The 16,161-nt window shown below is 40.9% G+C and overlaps 1 protein-coding gene across 1 annotated transcript in view; it reads left to right on the forward strand.

Annotated features, from left to right (window-relative positions):
* KALRN (kalirin RhoGEF kinase) overlaps positions 1-16,161 on the forward strand; it is a 709,132-nt gene that overhangs the window by 533,140 nt on the left and 159,831 nt on the right. Inside the window, 1 exon segment of the mRNA XM_078146745.1 lies at positions 3,651-3,825. Within this exon segment, the coding sequence (XP_078002871.1) occupies positions 3,651-3,825 (175 nt within the window).

The raw sequence follows: 16,161 nt of genomic DNA on the forward strand, positions 1-16,161 counted from the left end.
AAACAGGGTTAAGTGGCTTGCCCAGGGTCACATAGCTAGGAAGTGTCTGAAGTCAGATTTGAACTCAGGAAGATGAGTCTTCCTGACTCCAGGCCCTGTGCTCTATCCAGTGCACTACCTAGCTGCCCTTTTATGTATGTATGCTATCCTTTGTTTTATGTATGTATGGTGATTGTATTGGAAGCAGTTACATGTCTCAGTGGAGAGCACTGGCCTGGAGTCAGGAAGACCTAAGTTCAAATTCGGCCTCAGACACTTACTAGCTGTGTGACCCTGGGCAAGTCACTTTACCGCTGTTTGCTTTAATTCACTGGAGAAGGAAATAGGAAACCACGTCAGTGTCTTTGCCAAGAAAATCCTGTGGAGAATATTGATGTGCCATGGTTCACGTATGATCCTGTGAAGAGTCAGACACGACTGAATGATTGAACAACAACAACAAATGAATGTATGGTGAGGAAGCTGAACTAGATGGCCTCTGAAGTATCTTCCAAGTCTAGGTCTGTGATTCTATGATGAATTCACCCTTGTGTCCTCAGCTCCTTGTATATGTGATCAGATTCAGTACTTAATTCTGGCCACAAAAACGGAAAAAAAGGAAGGGAGGAAGGGAGGGAGGAAGGAAGGAAGGAAGGAAGGAAGGAAGGAAGGAAGGAAGGAAGGAAGGAAGGAAGGAAGGAAGGAAGGAAGGAAGGAAGGAAGGAAGGAAGGAAAGAAATGAAGGAAGATACAGAGGGAGAAGGAAAGAAGGAAAAGAAGGAAGGAAGAAAGGAAAGGAAGGAAAGGAAGGAAGGAAGGAAGGAAGGAAGGAAGGAAGGAAGGAAGGAAGAAGGAAGGAAGAAGGAAAGGAAGGAAGGAAGGAAGGAAGGAAGGAAGGAAGGAAGGAAGGAAGGAAGGAAGGAAGGAAGGAAGGAAGGAAGGAAAGGAAAGGAAAGGAAAGGAAAGGAAAGGAAAGGAAAGGAAAGGAAAGAAGGAAAGGAAAGGAAAGGAAAGGAAGGAAGGAAAGGAAGGAAGGAAGGAAAAGGAAGGAAGAAGGAAGGAAGGAAGGAAAGGAAGGAAGATACAGAGGGAGAAGGAAAGAAGGAAAAGAAGGAAGGAAGAAAGGAAAGGAAGGAAAGGAAAGGATGGAAGGAACAGAGGGAGAGAAGGAAGGAAAGAAGGAAGGAAGGAAGGAAGAAGGAAGGAAGGAAGGAAGGAAGGAAGGAAGGAAAGGAAAGAGGGAAGGAAGGAGGGAAGGAACAAAGGAAGGAAGGAAGGAAAGGAGGAAGGAAGGAAGGAAGGAAGGAAGGAAGGAAGGAAGGAAGGAAGGAAGAAGGAAGGAAGGAAGGAAGGAAGGAAGATACAGAGGGAGAGAAGGAAGGAAAGAAAGGAAGGGAAGGAAGGAAGGAAAGAAAGGAAAGATAGGAAGGAACCCAGATTCTGGGATGATTGTATTAGCTATTCCTCTCAGGTCTGTGTTATTTACAAATCTAAAAGTAAATTTTCATAGATACTAGAGAAGACCAAGGACAGAATCTAAACAAATTCTAGCCTCAAGGGGTCAAAGGAGGATGCACATCAGTGAAGGAGACAGAAATAGAAGGTAGATATGGAAAAGAAGAAGGAAGAAAAGTGTGGGGTCTCAGAAGCCAAGAAAGTAGCAAATATCCTAAAGAAGGGTGGTTCAACAGCGTGGAATGCTATAGTTTGGCTAAGGAAGATGGGAGAGTTTGCCAACCAAGCTCTTTTAAATTTTGATCCTGGTCTTAATAGTTATATAAATTTTATAGCTATTGTTTTATTATTATAAGTTATTATTTATTAATATGGTATTATAGCTGTATAAATTTTATAGCTATTATTTTATGATAAATTATTATATGTTAATATGAGTATTACATTATTGTAGTTTTAGAAGTATTATAACTATTATTTTATTAAAATTATTATACATCCATATCATAGCTATTATTATAGTTATACAAATATTACAGTTTCCACATAAGGCAGCATATTCTGATTAAGAGGACATGGTCTAGTTTTGTGTTGGTTTTGTATAAGATAATTCTCCCAGTGGGTAGAGACAATGAAGACAGAAGGAAATATTCCATCTCTGTGTGGAAGTTAGATACATCCAGAGAAAAGCTCTTTTTTTCACCCTCAGGCTGAATTTATAGACCCAGCAAGAGGTGTCTCACATACAATGCTGGTCATAGTGAAAGGGGACCAGATGAAAGAGTAGATAATTCAGTAGAAAAACCTTATCAGTTCAGGGAACTCAAGCACATGCCCAACTGACAATGGGCCATTAACATTTTCCTTTTTCTCTTTTTTGTTGAATTTTATTTTCATGGTGACAGAGTGCATAGAACCCTGGGCCTGGAATCATTAAGATCTGAGTTCAAATGCAACCTCAGACACTTCCTGTGACTCTGGACAAGTTATTTAATCCTTTTTGCCTCAGTTTCCTCATCTATAAAATGAGCTGGAGAAAGAAATGGCAAACTACCCCAGTAACTTTGCCAAGAAAACCCCTAATGGGGTCATGAAAAGTCAGACATGACAGGACAACCAAACAGCATGTACCAGACTCTGTGTTAAGCTCTGGGGAATACAATTTAATTCAACAAGCATTTATTAAGTACCTACTATATGCCAGAAACTAAGCTAGATGGGGAGATGAGGAGGAGAGTGGTGTAGGAAAATGGATACAAAGACAAAAGAAAATGACTCTTGCTGTCCTGGAGCTTACATTCCCCAATTTCATTGTTGTTTCTTCGTTTCTACCACACATCTTCTGCTTTAACCAAGCCAGTCTATTTGTTGCCCCTTTTAAAAACAATATGGTATGCCTCACCCCTGCTTTGGTGCATATCATCCCGCCTTTGGAATAACCCTATCTCTCCTCCTACTGGTCAACTAGTCTATGTCAGTTTCCATTTTTAGGGCCTAACTGAACTTTTTTTCCTTTCAGGAAACCTTTGCCAACTATCTACCCCACACTGGTGTGACGACTCCTTTACTGTTTCCTGAGCACTTAGGCCTTCAAGCTATAATTCTAGCATATTCCACTTGTCAGCTGTGTTCTTTTTCATTCTTCTCCAATTGTTTGATATCTATTTTCATTTGTATTTTGTCTCCCCCAAATACACTGTAAATTTCTTATGATCAGGATATCATTTTTTTTGTTGGCGGGGGGAGTCATTCATGAAGATTTATATGTCACTCTCTGCTTTCCAAAAGACTTTTACGTGATTACATTTGATCTTCTAAAACCACTGGGTGCAACAGTCAAGCAATAATCGCCTTTTGCCTCTATTGCCCAGTTTGGTGTTTCCATGCACATGGTAAAGGGCAAAGAGACAGTGGGATAGAGTAGAAAGAACACTGGATTGGGAACCAGGAGTCTAGTGTTCTAATCCTCATTCAGCCTCTAATTAGCTGTGAGCATCTTGTTTTCCTTCTCTGGTACCGTTTCCTCCTCTGTTGAATGAGGATGTTGGGTTTCTGAGATCCCTTTCAACTTGTTTATTGAAATATATGGACTTCCTCAGAGCTTTGGCTTTGTATTTTGGCTCCATTGCTAGGCGTACCATAGAGACTCGGGTTCTGTTAGATGGCATATGTAACATTTTGCACATTGCCCTTCTTTTCTTCCTGCTCTGCTACAGGGACTCAGCGGTGTCCAGCAACAAGACGCCTCATAATAGTTCCATCAGCCACATCGAATCGGTCCTGCAGCAGCTGGATGAAGCTCAAGTGCAGATGGAAGAGCTTTTCCATGAGCGCAAAATCAAGCTGGACATCTTCCTACAGCTCCGGATCTTTGAGCAATACACCATTGAGGTAATAGGCTAACTTTGTGTGGAACTGACGTTAGGGGCCAGTGGCTAGAGTGGTGAGGAACTGGATCACGTAAGTGGAGGAAGAAGCATAGCACAGGAGATAAACCATCAGGAGTCAGAAGATCTGGGTTCAAATCCTCCCTTGGGCGCTTAGTCCTTGTGTGACCTCAAGCAAGTCACTTAACCTTTGCGGGCCTGTTTCCTCATCTGTAAAATGAAGGAACTGGACTAGATGACCTCTCAGGTTCCTTTCAGCCTAAGTCTATGATCCTATGCCAAAGACACAAGGAAAGGGATTTGCTAACTAATAGTCTCTGGGAGATGGTGTAAGATGATATGTTATAATTGTACATTTTTAGATGTGATCTAATTCATTTATAATGGGCCAAGGGGATTCTTGACCCTCTACACACTGATTCATCATTCCTCATCCCCCACGACTATGTGTGTTTGTGTCTTTTTATCTATGTACACTAAAAACCCATTTTTACATGATTTCACTTGATCCTCAGAATCACCCTTTGTGGTAGCAGGACACTCGTTATGTTTTTGTCTATATTGCCTGGCATGGTGCTGCCATGTACAAAGTAAAGGAGAAAGAGATAGTATGATATAGTCAGAAGAACATTGAACTAGGAGCCAGGACACATGGGTTCTGATCTTGGCTTTGCCACTAACTGTGGGTAAGTCATTTCTACTTTCTGGGCCTCAGTTTCCTCATCTATAAAATGAGGGAGTTGTACTAGACACCACTGATACAGAGCCCCATCTCTGTTGGCTTTTTTTAATCTGTGTATGAATTTTCTGGAATATTTTGACAATACCATGGAGTACCCCCATTCCCTACTCTCCAGGCAAATTTATTTCACTGTGACTTTGCTTATTAAGGGGTTTTCAAAGTCTCTCATTGTTAGCAAGTGGGCTAATCAGTCATGGCCTTACTTCACTATCAGCTAGACTGCGCAGTGGATTGAATGCCAGGCCTGGAGTTAGGAAGACCCATCTTCACGAGTTCAAATCCAGCCTCAGACACTTACTAGCTGTGTGACCCTGGGAAAGTCACTTCACCCTGTTTGCCTCAGTTTCCTCATCTGTAAAATGAACGGGAGAAGAAAATGGCAAGCCGCTCTAGTATCTTTGCCAAGAAAACCCCAAAACGGGGTCATAAAGAGTCAGACATGACTCCATAGAACAACAACAGGAATCAGGAAGGGGAACAGGCTGTTTTCAAAAGCAAGTGGTATTCTCAGCACTAGGCTTGCTGTATATATAGATCAAAGTGACTGGTGCACTTGTCCAAGATAGCAGGACACAGAGTGGAAACATGCTGGCAAACAGAAAACTCATACACCCCCTAAAGCTAAGAAATTGTCCTGAGTTAGTCCTACAGCAATTAAGAGAGCAGATTAAAAGACTGATGAATGAAAAACAAAGTTTTGTCCCTACTCCACAGGCTAATCAGTCCGTTTCTGAAACCCCATAGTCGGGTACCATATTATATCTCCTTGCATATTTCATCTTCTGGTATAACAGCCCTGCCCCATAAAAGCAATGACCATATGTCCCAGATTTCTGGGTCGGTCCCATTTTCAAGAATAGAATGTGTCTTTTTAGATAGACTTCACAAAAGGGAATAGTCTTTGTCAGGCCATGTGTTCTGATTGGAAGAGGATTGGTTTTGGACAATATGGTCCAGGTGCCTGTAATCCAGGGGCTTGCAGAATTCATCTCCCCCCAGCCCCACCTATCATCTAAGGGTAGAATTATCAGGAAGGAAAATTGTGGCAGCAAATGGAGTCATTTTCCATCTGTGCTTTATATTACTATTCTCTCTTGCCAAATCACCACATGGCCCTCCGATCTGGAACGTTCAAGCTCAGTGTATTTGAACATGCTGTTGTTGAGGTCAAGGTTGCTGGTTTAATTTCTGTATGAGTCAGATGTACTTCCCTCCATTCCATTGCCACCAACCATACCCCCTCTGGTCCCATCAACTAGCCATATGAGCTATGTCTCTGTTTACATCGGGACTGAGGGAAAGTGTTAATAATTCAGTGTAAATCCAATTTCTCTCCTTAAATAACAGTCTCAAGTATATGCTCTGTATATGGTGAATCTTTGTAGAAGAGTATTCATTTTAGGCAATAGAAGGTATTCTAGAAAAGTAGAGTATAAATCAAAGTTTTTATCAGCCAGATTATGTCTTAACTGCAACAATAGGACAAATTGTTATTTAAAAGAATCCTTTGGTGAACTCTTGTAAATAAAAAAAAATCATTCATCCCCAAAATATTATTTGTATAATGATTATTTTTCACATATTGGGTTTGCTTTAAGAGTAGTCTCTTGGCTGGTTTTGGATGAGTCTTGAACCTTGTTTATTGAGGGCTGCTCAAAAAACATGCCACCTCCAAATATCTCTCCAACTTGTCTATAACCATTCCCTCAGATTTTACAGTTTATAATTCTTATGTTTATAGGCTTGGTCCATATCAAAATGCATATACTCCTAATAGGGTTACACATTAAGTGCTTGTTAGCAGTTAACATTTCAGTATTTATTAGAACAGTTTTTGGTGGGGAAAGGGAAGGACAGACAAACATGATGATGGTAGTTGACAGAGGAAGAGGGCACCACAACTGGATAAAGGGGGAGGACTTGGCAGGGTGTTGAAAGGACACAGAAAACAAGCTTTGGCTACTTCGGATTTTTTTTGTTTGTTTTTGTTTTTGTTTTTTTAAGGCAATTGGGGTTAAGTGACTTGCCTAGGGAAACAGCTAGTAAATGTCAAGTGTTTGGTCTGAATCCAGATTTGAACTCATGTCCTCCTAACTCCAGGGCCGGTGCTCTTTCCACTGCTCCACCTAGCTGCCCCTAAGTCAGAATTTTTCCCAAAGCTGACTCGTTTTAGGTATTCCTCTGTATGTCATTGGCAAATGTAGATACTGGGTACACATGTTTATTAACTACTTGTGAGATGCAAGCACTGTGCTAGGTTCTATGATAGGTGCAGAGATCAACAAGACATAGCAAGGGAAATCAGATAGCCACACAAATAATAATGATACCGGTTAGAACATGGTGCCTGCATAAGAGATGGAGAAACTAAGCTGTAAAGTGAGGTCTGCCTGTATAAATGCAGACATTTTCCCTCAAGTATTATTGAAGTTGAATATATCTCCCTACCTAGCTTTGGTAAAATCATCAAATCATAATTCAATGCCTAAGTTGTGCAACTTAGCATATCTGTTTTTTTAAGTAGAAAATATTTTCATGAACTATGTATATATTTAAAAACCGTTGGTGGGGCAGCTGGGTGGCATAGTGGATAGAGCACTGGCCCTGGAGTCAGGGGGACCTGAGTTCAGATCGACATCTGATACATAGCACTCACTAGCTGTGTGACCCCTGGGCAAGTCATTTAACTCCAATTGCCTCACCAAAAACAAACAACAACAACAAAAAAACCATTGGCAAAAAAAAAAAACCAAACAGAAACATTGGCAAGTAACCTAATTTATCATTCAGACTCCTTTCTGAGACTGTAAATTGCAGATGAGTTCCAATCTGTATTGGTAGAAAGAGCTTCCATTATAGGAATTCCCAACAGAGATGAAACCATAGGTCTCTTTTTTCCTTCTCTCCCCTCTGCCCGCTCTACATGTGTTTTAAGAACAGAAAATGTCCTAGAGCAGTTACTGTTGTGGTTTTTTTTAAAATCCATTTATTCAAAATGATATAATAAAAACTCAATCATGAAGGTAATATGCTGTGTGGTACATAATGTTAATTGTAGATTAATAAGGGGAAAAGTGAGAAGGGGTTTAAGGATTATTTCTTGACCCCAGAACTCTGAGAAAGTCCTTATTTGGCTCCTCGAGGAATTTATGATTGAACTAAATATTTCTTATTACAAAAAAGTTTGCCTAAACTGAAAACAGATTAACATCTGTAGTTTAGTGGGGACAGCACCAAAACACTGGACTGAGAGAAAAGAGATCAGAGTTCTAGTACCTAACTAGCTATGTGACCTGGGGAAAATTTCTTAACTCCTCTGAGTGTCAGTTTCCTCATCTTTAAAACAAGGAGGTAGGCTGGATCTCTAAGGTCAAATGAAACATTAAATTATTTTTTTAAAATGTCTAATTCCCTGAAATTCACTGAGCTTTGCAAAGTGAAAGAACATTGAGCAATGTGCTGTGCTTAAAAGTCAGGTGATGAATCAATCAGCAAAGCACCTATTAAGCACCTACTATGTACCAGGATGAGTAGGTGGCACAGTGGATAGAGTGCCAGTCCTGGAGTCAGGAAGACCTGAGTTCAGATCTGTACTCAGACACTAGCTGTGTGACCCTATGCAAGTCACTTAACCCTGTTTGCCTCAGTTTCCTCATCTATAAAATGAGCTGGAAAAGGAAATGGCAAACCACTCCAGTATCTTTGCCAAGAAAACCCCAAATGGGGTCATGAAGGCTGAGCATTCTATACCAGATACCAGATGCTGTATTAAGCACTGGGGAATACAAAGACAAAAAGTGAAACAGACCTCCCTCTCCACCTGCCCTTAAGGAATTTATATTCTAATAGGGAGGGATAGTATGTACATATATAAGATAGCATGTACATATATAATATGTGCAAAATTAACACACAATAATTTAGGGAGGAATGACACTAGGAGCTGGAGGGGTGGGGATCAGGAGCAGCTTTATGTAGAAGGTGGGATTGGTGCTGTCTGGAAGGAAACCAGGTATTCTAAGAGGCAGAAGTGAGTAACAGGCATGGAGACAGCCAATGCAAAGGCCTGGAGATGGGAGATAGAGCATTGTGTAGGTGTGGGGAGTAGTAGGTAGTCTGGCTTAATACTTGATAAAAATCCAATGAATTTTGTGTTTGTCCTCTGGATATAACCCAAATTCCTTGCCCTTCAGGGGTTCCTAGGTCGCCCATCACCAATGATGTAGCAAGGTTTTCTATACTATAGAAATATACTATTTCTATACTATACTATTTTCTATACGATCACAGCTAAAAGATCCAGACAAAATTCTGTCATCATGTTAGGTCAGTATATTAAAGTGAATTTCTGAATTAATCTAAAAAGTCAGGTCCTTCTAGATTTCCTGAGATAAAATGCATATAATTGCTTTAATTTATTATTCCTCCTAAAACAATTTTAAGTTCTACACAAAATCATGAAGTCTTAAATTGGTCTGAAATGATTATAGTAATTAGAGGTGATCTTGCATCATGGATAAAGAGCTGGCCTTGGAGTCAGAAAGACCCAGGTTCAAATCCTGCCTCTGATCACATCATGACTGTGTAAGTCAGGGCATTTAACCCCTCAGTGGCTCAATTTGGTTGGTTCTTCTACTTAGACTCTAAGTTTCTGAAGCAGTTGGATACCTACATCAGAAGAGCCAAAGCCACAGTCAGAGCTCAAGTGTCCTGGCTCCTAATTCAGGGTTCTTCCCACTGTACCACACTGTCTTGGTCTTTTATTCCGTTCATGAGAGCCCTATCCTGGGCAATGACTGCCCTGCTAAGCAGATAAAATCACACGTCCTGGCTGTCCCTCCCCTGTCCTCCCCAGCATAATAATAAAGACCTCCCTCAGAGCCCTGTAGGGAGGCTCAAGTAAGATCATGCATGTAAAACACTATGAAAACGTGTTAAAAGTTACATTTTTTAAAGGGATACATATCTCCTTTGAACTAGGTGTTTTGATCCCCAGCTTTACAAATGAGGAAACTGAGGTGTGGAAAGGTTAAATGGGAATTATGTGAAGTTACACATTTCGAGCACTTGCCTGTCAGAGCTCCCCAGACGTTCCTCCACCTGCTGAAATCACAGGCCTGGATACCTCCCTACTCCCACTCCACAAAATGATAACTAACATAAATTAAGCACTTCCACATTTATAAAATGCTTCGACTAAACATTCCATTTGAGCCTCATAACAAATGTCTAATGTAAGGACTTTTATTTATTCATTCATTCATTCATTCATTCATTTATAATGTAAAGCTTTATTCTCCCATTTTACTGATGAGGAAAGTAAGGTCCAGAGAGGTTAAGTGAATTAATTGCCCACAGTAGCACGGCTATTAAGTGTCCAGGTATTCCTAACTCCAAATCAAAAGCTCTAGCCTCTACGCCAGTGATTCTCAAAGTATTTTCTGAGGACCCTTTGGGAATCCCTGCAACCTTTCAGGGGGTCCTTGAGGCCAAAACTGTTGTATTCAGTTGTTTCAGTCATGTCCAACTCTTTATGACCCCATTTGGGGCTTTCTTGGCGCAGTTCCTGGAGTGGTTTGCCATTTCCTTCTCCAGCTCATTTTACAGATGAGAACACTGAAGCAAACAGGGTAAGTGACTTGCCCAGAGTCACATAGCTAGTAAGTATCTGGATTTGAATTCAGGTCTTCTTAACCTTAGGCTCAGCACTCTATCCACTATATCACTTAGCTGCCTGTCCTAATAATACTGACATTATTTGCTTATTAAAATACTCCTCCCTTTTTCAACTCCATATCTATGTGAGGCCAGATTTTCTTCATACACTTCAACCAAAATTGCAGCAAATTGATTGCAGAACCAGATAGGAGAAACCAATTGTCTTTTATTAAGTCAGCTATTGAAGAGATTTGCAAAAATATACAAAATAATGCCACTCTTCTCACTCTTTTTTTGCTTTGGAAAATATAGTTATTTTTCACTTAAAGTGTTATGTTAAGATACAATGGACTCAGTACTGTTATTTTTAAATATGTTAATATGTATTTTAAACACTTATCACTTTTAATTTCTAATATTGTAAATAGTGGTAAATATAACCTATTTTTTTTTAAAAAAGAGTTCTTTGGGGGATCCTCAATAATTTTTAAGTGTATGAAGTAGTCCTGAGACCAAAGAGTTTGAAAATCACTGCTCTCTCCAGGGTATCTTAAACTTTTTCCACTCACAACCCCTTCAGCATTTCTTAAACAGTTTATGAAGCACTGCTTGCCTTTCCATAACATGACTTATCCATGATCACTCTCTTGTAACATATACAGCCCTTACCTTACAACCATTGAAGTCCTTCTCCTCATGTGCAGAAGCATTCACCTTTGTATACCATGCAAAAGCATTAGTCTACAATTAGGACATAAAAATGATAGGGTATAGTGAAACAGTAGCACATCAGACTATCTAGTTTAAAAACACCAGGCAGGTAAAGGTATTCAGAAGCCTTTGTTAGTGGAAATGACCATGAAGAGACCCTACTCATTCATTAATTCGTTTATTTTTTTATTCATTGGTTTGTTCAATTTACTTATTCATTTGCTTATCTATCTGTCTAACCATCTATCTATCCATCAGTCTATCTATCCATTCATTTATCCATCCCTCCATCTATCAATCTAGCTAGCTAGCACAATAAAAGGCTGCTAAAATCAGCTCACTGATTTTAACATTGAAATCCTACTAGGTCCATGGTAAAAGATAGGCCCCTGCTCCACATCAAGTTGCCCCTGTTGATTTTTATAAAGGGTGAGCTTGTTTTGGATTGCGAGGCATTTAATTTATGTGGGCACATAGCAAATATCCAGGGAAGCAGGCATCCACTTTTCAGTGAAGGCCCTCGGGAAAGAATCAAGCACACATAGAGGTGCCAGAAGTGACCTGACACAAACCAGAGCTGGTTCTGTGATTTCAGGACCCACAGCTGTGGTTTTCCTGTCCACCAAGAAAGCATTTGCTGAGCATGCTCCAGATTCTTGTGGTTTATGAAAAGTCTACAGAGAAATGTGGCCCAGAGAATGGAGGCATTGGGCCATGACCTTGAAGCTTCTTCCCCCTTCATCATGTCGCTAGTTTTATTCACTCATTTAATTATTAAATTAAGAAATATATGATGCTTAAATTGTTGCATCGGATTCTTGAATTGTCATAATAGATTGTATCAGGTCTGAAGAAAACAAAACTGGTTTGGGGCCCAAGACTGGTACTGCCAAAAATAAAAACTTGTCATTCCAAATCTAGAAGGAATCTTATCCAGCACAAGGATGACAGCTCCATTTATAACTCAATTTCTTGGAACTACCAGGAAATACACTGAAAAAAGATATCATGTCCCATTGGGAAGTCCAGTCTTCATAAGTCTTCTCCTCCATAATTAACCTCCATCTATGTCAAGGGCACCCTTGGTTAAGGTAGAATAGGCAATAATAGAGAAGACATGAAGCAGACTTCTGAACAACATGGAACTCAACAGGCAACACTTTTTTCATTCACTATTCCTATCCACTTTAGCACCTAGTAAGAATTTAAGAAATGCATTTTTATTCATTCATTTATTCACTCAGACAATACTTACCCTGAGAGGTTGAACCGTATGCTTACTCTTCTACATAGGCATAACCAGGATGAGGTGACAAAGACTGTCATCTGCACGCCTTGTGGTCCTCCAATGACCCCTCCTCTTGAGGGACACTCAGTACTGGGCAGGCCCTGGGAGATGTAGAGGAAAAGGGGCTGGCATTGTCGGTCACTGGAAGAGAAACAGGAGACAGAACACCCTGTCTATTCACAATTGGACTTTCCTTTGTCTCCTTCTGCCCTCCTTCCATCAACTCTTTTTGCCCCAAGTGAAAAAAATTCCTTCTTATACCTCTATTTTTCTGCTGTCCCACATTTATGTCAAATACTCCTTAAAGCATGTCCAGAACAGTCAGAGCATCTGGGTGGTGGCCTTACCCTAACAAAACCGATTGAACTAAAATTGGTACAAGAGAGGAAGGGCTGAGATTAGGAAGAAAGGTTTATCTGATATGGTTTTAGGAGAGGATAATTCAGCCTAGAGAAGGAGAAGTTGAAGAGTAACTACTGAAAGTGGAATACTGGACTTGGAATCAGATAAGTCCTAGGTTTGAATTCTGGATGTCATCATTAATAACTTAATGACTTTGGGCAACTCCTTTAAACTCTCTGGGCTCAGGGTCCTCATCCGTAAAAAGTGAGATTGGCTCAGTGACTTTTTAGGCCCCTTTCAACTCTAATCTATGATCCTACCAGAAGCACCCACAAGTCCAATGGTACTGAAGCAATTTGAGTTAACCATACTCTGCCACAGCCCTGATAATCTCTACTGTACCCCATCTGGCTTGTTTCCTGGCTTATGGGGTGAGATTTCTACTTGAACAGCATGGCCTCCAGTTTCCCATGCTGCCTGAGGCCAATCTCCTTAATGAGAACTCACTTCAAAACTGGAACACAATCCCTGTGTGTCCTGGCAGACTCAAGTTCAGTGCCACCTCCCCTGGCTACAGATACTGCAGCCACCACAGACCAGCACCCTGACCCATTACTGAAACTTGTTAGTCAAGTCTTTATGTTGAACCAGACCTTGCCTCCCTTTAACTTCTGAAGCACTTAGTTTTTTTCCTAGTTTTTCCCTCTGGGGCCCCTCTTCTCTCTTCCATGTGACATTACTTCAAATATTTGGAGATGGCTTCCATGTCCCCTGCTCCCCCAAGTCTTATCTTCTACAGACTAAATATCTCTGGTTTCACTGGCCAGTCATCCTGAAAGATGGTTTCCAGATGCCTCCACATTCTGATTGTCCTCCCCAGATCCTTTCTTATTTATCAATGTCTCTTAAAATGTGGTACCCAGATTTGAACAAAGAACTCCAGACGTGGTCTGTCCAGTTCAGAGTAGAAGGGAACTAATGACTTCCCATGACTTGGACACCTCATTCCAATTAACACAGGCTGTCCATTCCTTGTTCATGCCTTGTCACGCCTGCATTCTTTTCTAAATACTCATGAACCATCTGCCTGATAATCCATTCTGGAGTTTTGCCAGCCTTGCACTATTTCCTCCCCACCCCTACCCCCACTCATTCCCTTCTTAAGAAAATTGGGCCACCTGCCCTTCTGGACCCTCCCCCATTCACAGTGATTTCTTAAAGATGTCTTCAAATGAGTTTTTGTGAAAAACAAAGGAAGAGACTTACCTTGCATTGTTCCAAAGGGCAGCACCAGTGAGTCAAAGTTGAGAGACTAACAGTATGGCTCAACAGAAGGAAAATCTTTCCAACATTTAGAGCTATCTAGTCATGGAACTGGCTGTGTCTTCAGAGAGTGAGGTCTCCATTATTGTAAGTGTCCAAGTAGAAGCTGCATGATTATTCATCAAGGATGCTTTAGAGAGGATTTTTCCTATTGGGTCAGAATGTGATGGTGAGTGGGAGATCCCATCTGCAATTTTCCTTAACACCTGGCTAAGTGATGCATCTGGGCCAGGAAACTGGAACTGGCTTAGAAGGGACTAGATATTTAACCAATGACCTAGCTCAGGGGTGGGGAACCTGTGGCCTCGAGGCTGAAGGTTCCCCATCCCTGACCTAGCTCCCCATCTCCATTAAAGAGGAAATAGAAGGAATGAATTACTGAGATAGCATGAAGGGTTTGGCATAGCTGTGAGGGGAAAAAAGCTTTCATGGAGTAGGAACTGTCAAACACAGGGATGGGTGACTGTGGCTATGCAAAGCTCGTGTGGGGAGAGCTTTTGAAAACTGAATTGATTTCTCATCTCTCTGGGACCCTGCCCAAACACAGGAGAATAAATGAGATCATCTTAAGATCCTTTCCAAACCCATGTGTTCCAAAAAGTTTTGTGATTGCAGCCTGGTCCCACGTATCATTTGGTGGTAATAAATAAAATGAAGATGAAGGAGGAAATCATAGAAGTAAGTTGACCATAAAAAAAGATTCAATAATTTCTAAGTCTGTTGGAAACAAAGCAAAATTTTGTGGTCCACATTCTTATTGCAAACATGGAACATTCTAAAAAAAATTATCCCTGGACTGTCCTAAGGGATAGTTAATAAGCATTTGTGGTGAGCATTGCTTGGTATCCTCATCTCCTCTATGTATTAGATAACCTACGTAGTTTCTAGGCTTTCCTGGAAAATAGGTGGAGGAAACTGGGGAAGCATATTTCTACTATGGGCAGCTAGGTGGCACAGTGGATAGAGCACCAGGTCTAGAGTTAGGAAGACCTGAGTTCAAATCTGGCCTCGGATACTTACTAGCTGTGTGAACCTGAGCAAGTCACTTAACCCTGCTTGCCTCAGTTTCCTCATCTGTAAATTGAGCTGGAGAAGGAAATGGTAAATCACTCCAGTATCTTTGCCAAGAAAACCCCAAATGGGGTCATGAAGAGTCAGACATGACTGAAACGACTGAACAACAATGAAAGTTTAGTGGAATCGTTTGCCTTTCTGGGCTTCAGTTTCTTCCTCTGTGACATGAGGGTGTTGGACTAGATTTCTCTGAAGTCCCCTCCATATCTGAGTCTGTGATCCCATGATCAGCTTAGCTAAGTTCACACAGACTCATCACCAGGTTGGCTGCTGGATGAAGCTTCTTGGCCATAGCACGTCACAAAGATCATCTATCTACTAAGGCAGAGAGGAGCTACAGTCTTCAGTACTGAAGAGGAGAACTACAATCATTAAGTCACAGATCTTTGAAGTACTGGGCTATAGTCAATAGGCACCAGTCACAATTCCTTTGCTTCCCTATGATATTTGTGCTTCCAGAGCAGTATGGAATAATGCAAAGAAGACTGGATCTAGAGTCACAATTGATTTTGTTGTTCCTTTGTTTTAGTCATATTCAGTTTTTCTTGACCCTGATGGGGTTTTCTTGGCAAAGGTACTGGAGTGATTTGCCATTTTCTTCTTCAGCTCATTTTACAGATGAAGAAACTGATGCAAACAGGGTGAAGTGACTTGCCTAGGCTCACACAGCTAGGAAGTGTCTGAGGCTGGATTTGAACACAGTCCTCTGGATTGTAGATACAGTCACAAGGTTCAAATCTTGTTCTCTCATTGACTAGCTATGTGACCATGGGCAAATCACTGGAAGTCTTTGAGTCTGTTTCTTTATGTGTTAAGTCGTGATAGCAAAGTGGCCTCACCCTCCAGACTATTGTGAGGAATATTTTTTAAATCTAAAGGAATATTTTAACTGGAGAGGCCATTGCCAGCAGATTCGGGTTCCATTGTATATACTCTCCCTCCCATCTCCTCTTCTTCTGAATTCATTATAAATCCAGTTGGACTGGCTGTCTTTGCTGTCAAGTTGGGATGCTTCTCTGGGGAAGCTTGGAGTTCCTCCAATGAGGGATTCGGTCAGTCAGTAAGTATTTATTAAGTGCCTACTATGTACCAGCTATTATACAAAGTACTGGAGATGTAAAGAAAGGCAAAAATACAGTTTCTGCCCTCAAGGAGCTTATAGTCTAGTGGGTTGGGGGTGGAGGAAGTAACAAAATGCAACA

Source organism: Phascolarctos cinereus, unplaced genomic scaffold (genome assembly GCF_003287225.1).
Source record: "Phascolarctos cinereus isolate Bilbo 61053 unplaced genomic scaffold, phaCin_HiC Scaffold_726;HRSCAF=1367, whole genome shotgun sequence".
NCBI classification, from domain to species: Eukaryota; Metazoa; Chordata; class Mammalia; order Diprotodontia; family Phascolarctidae; genus Phascolarctos; species Phascolarctos cinereus.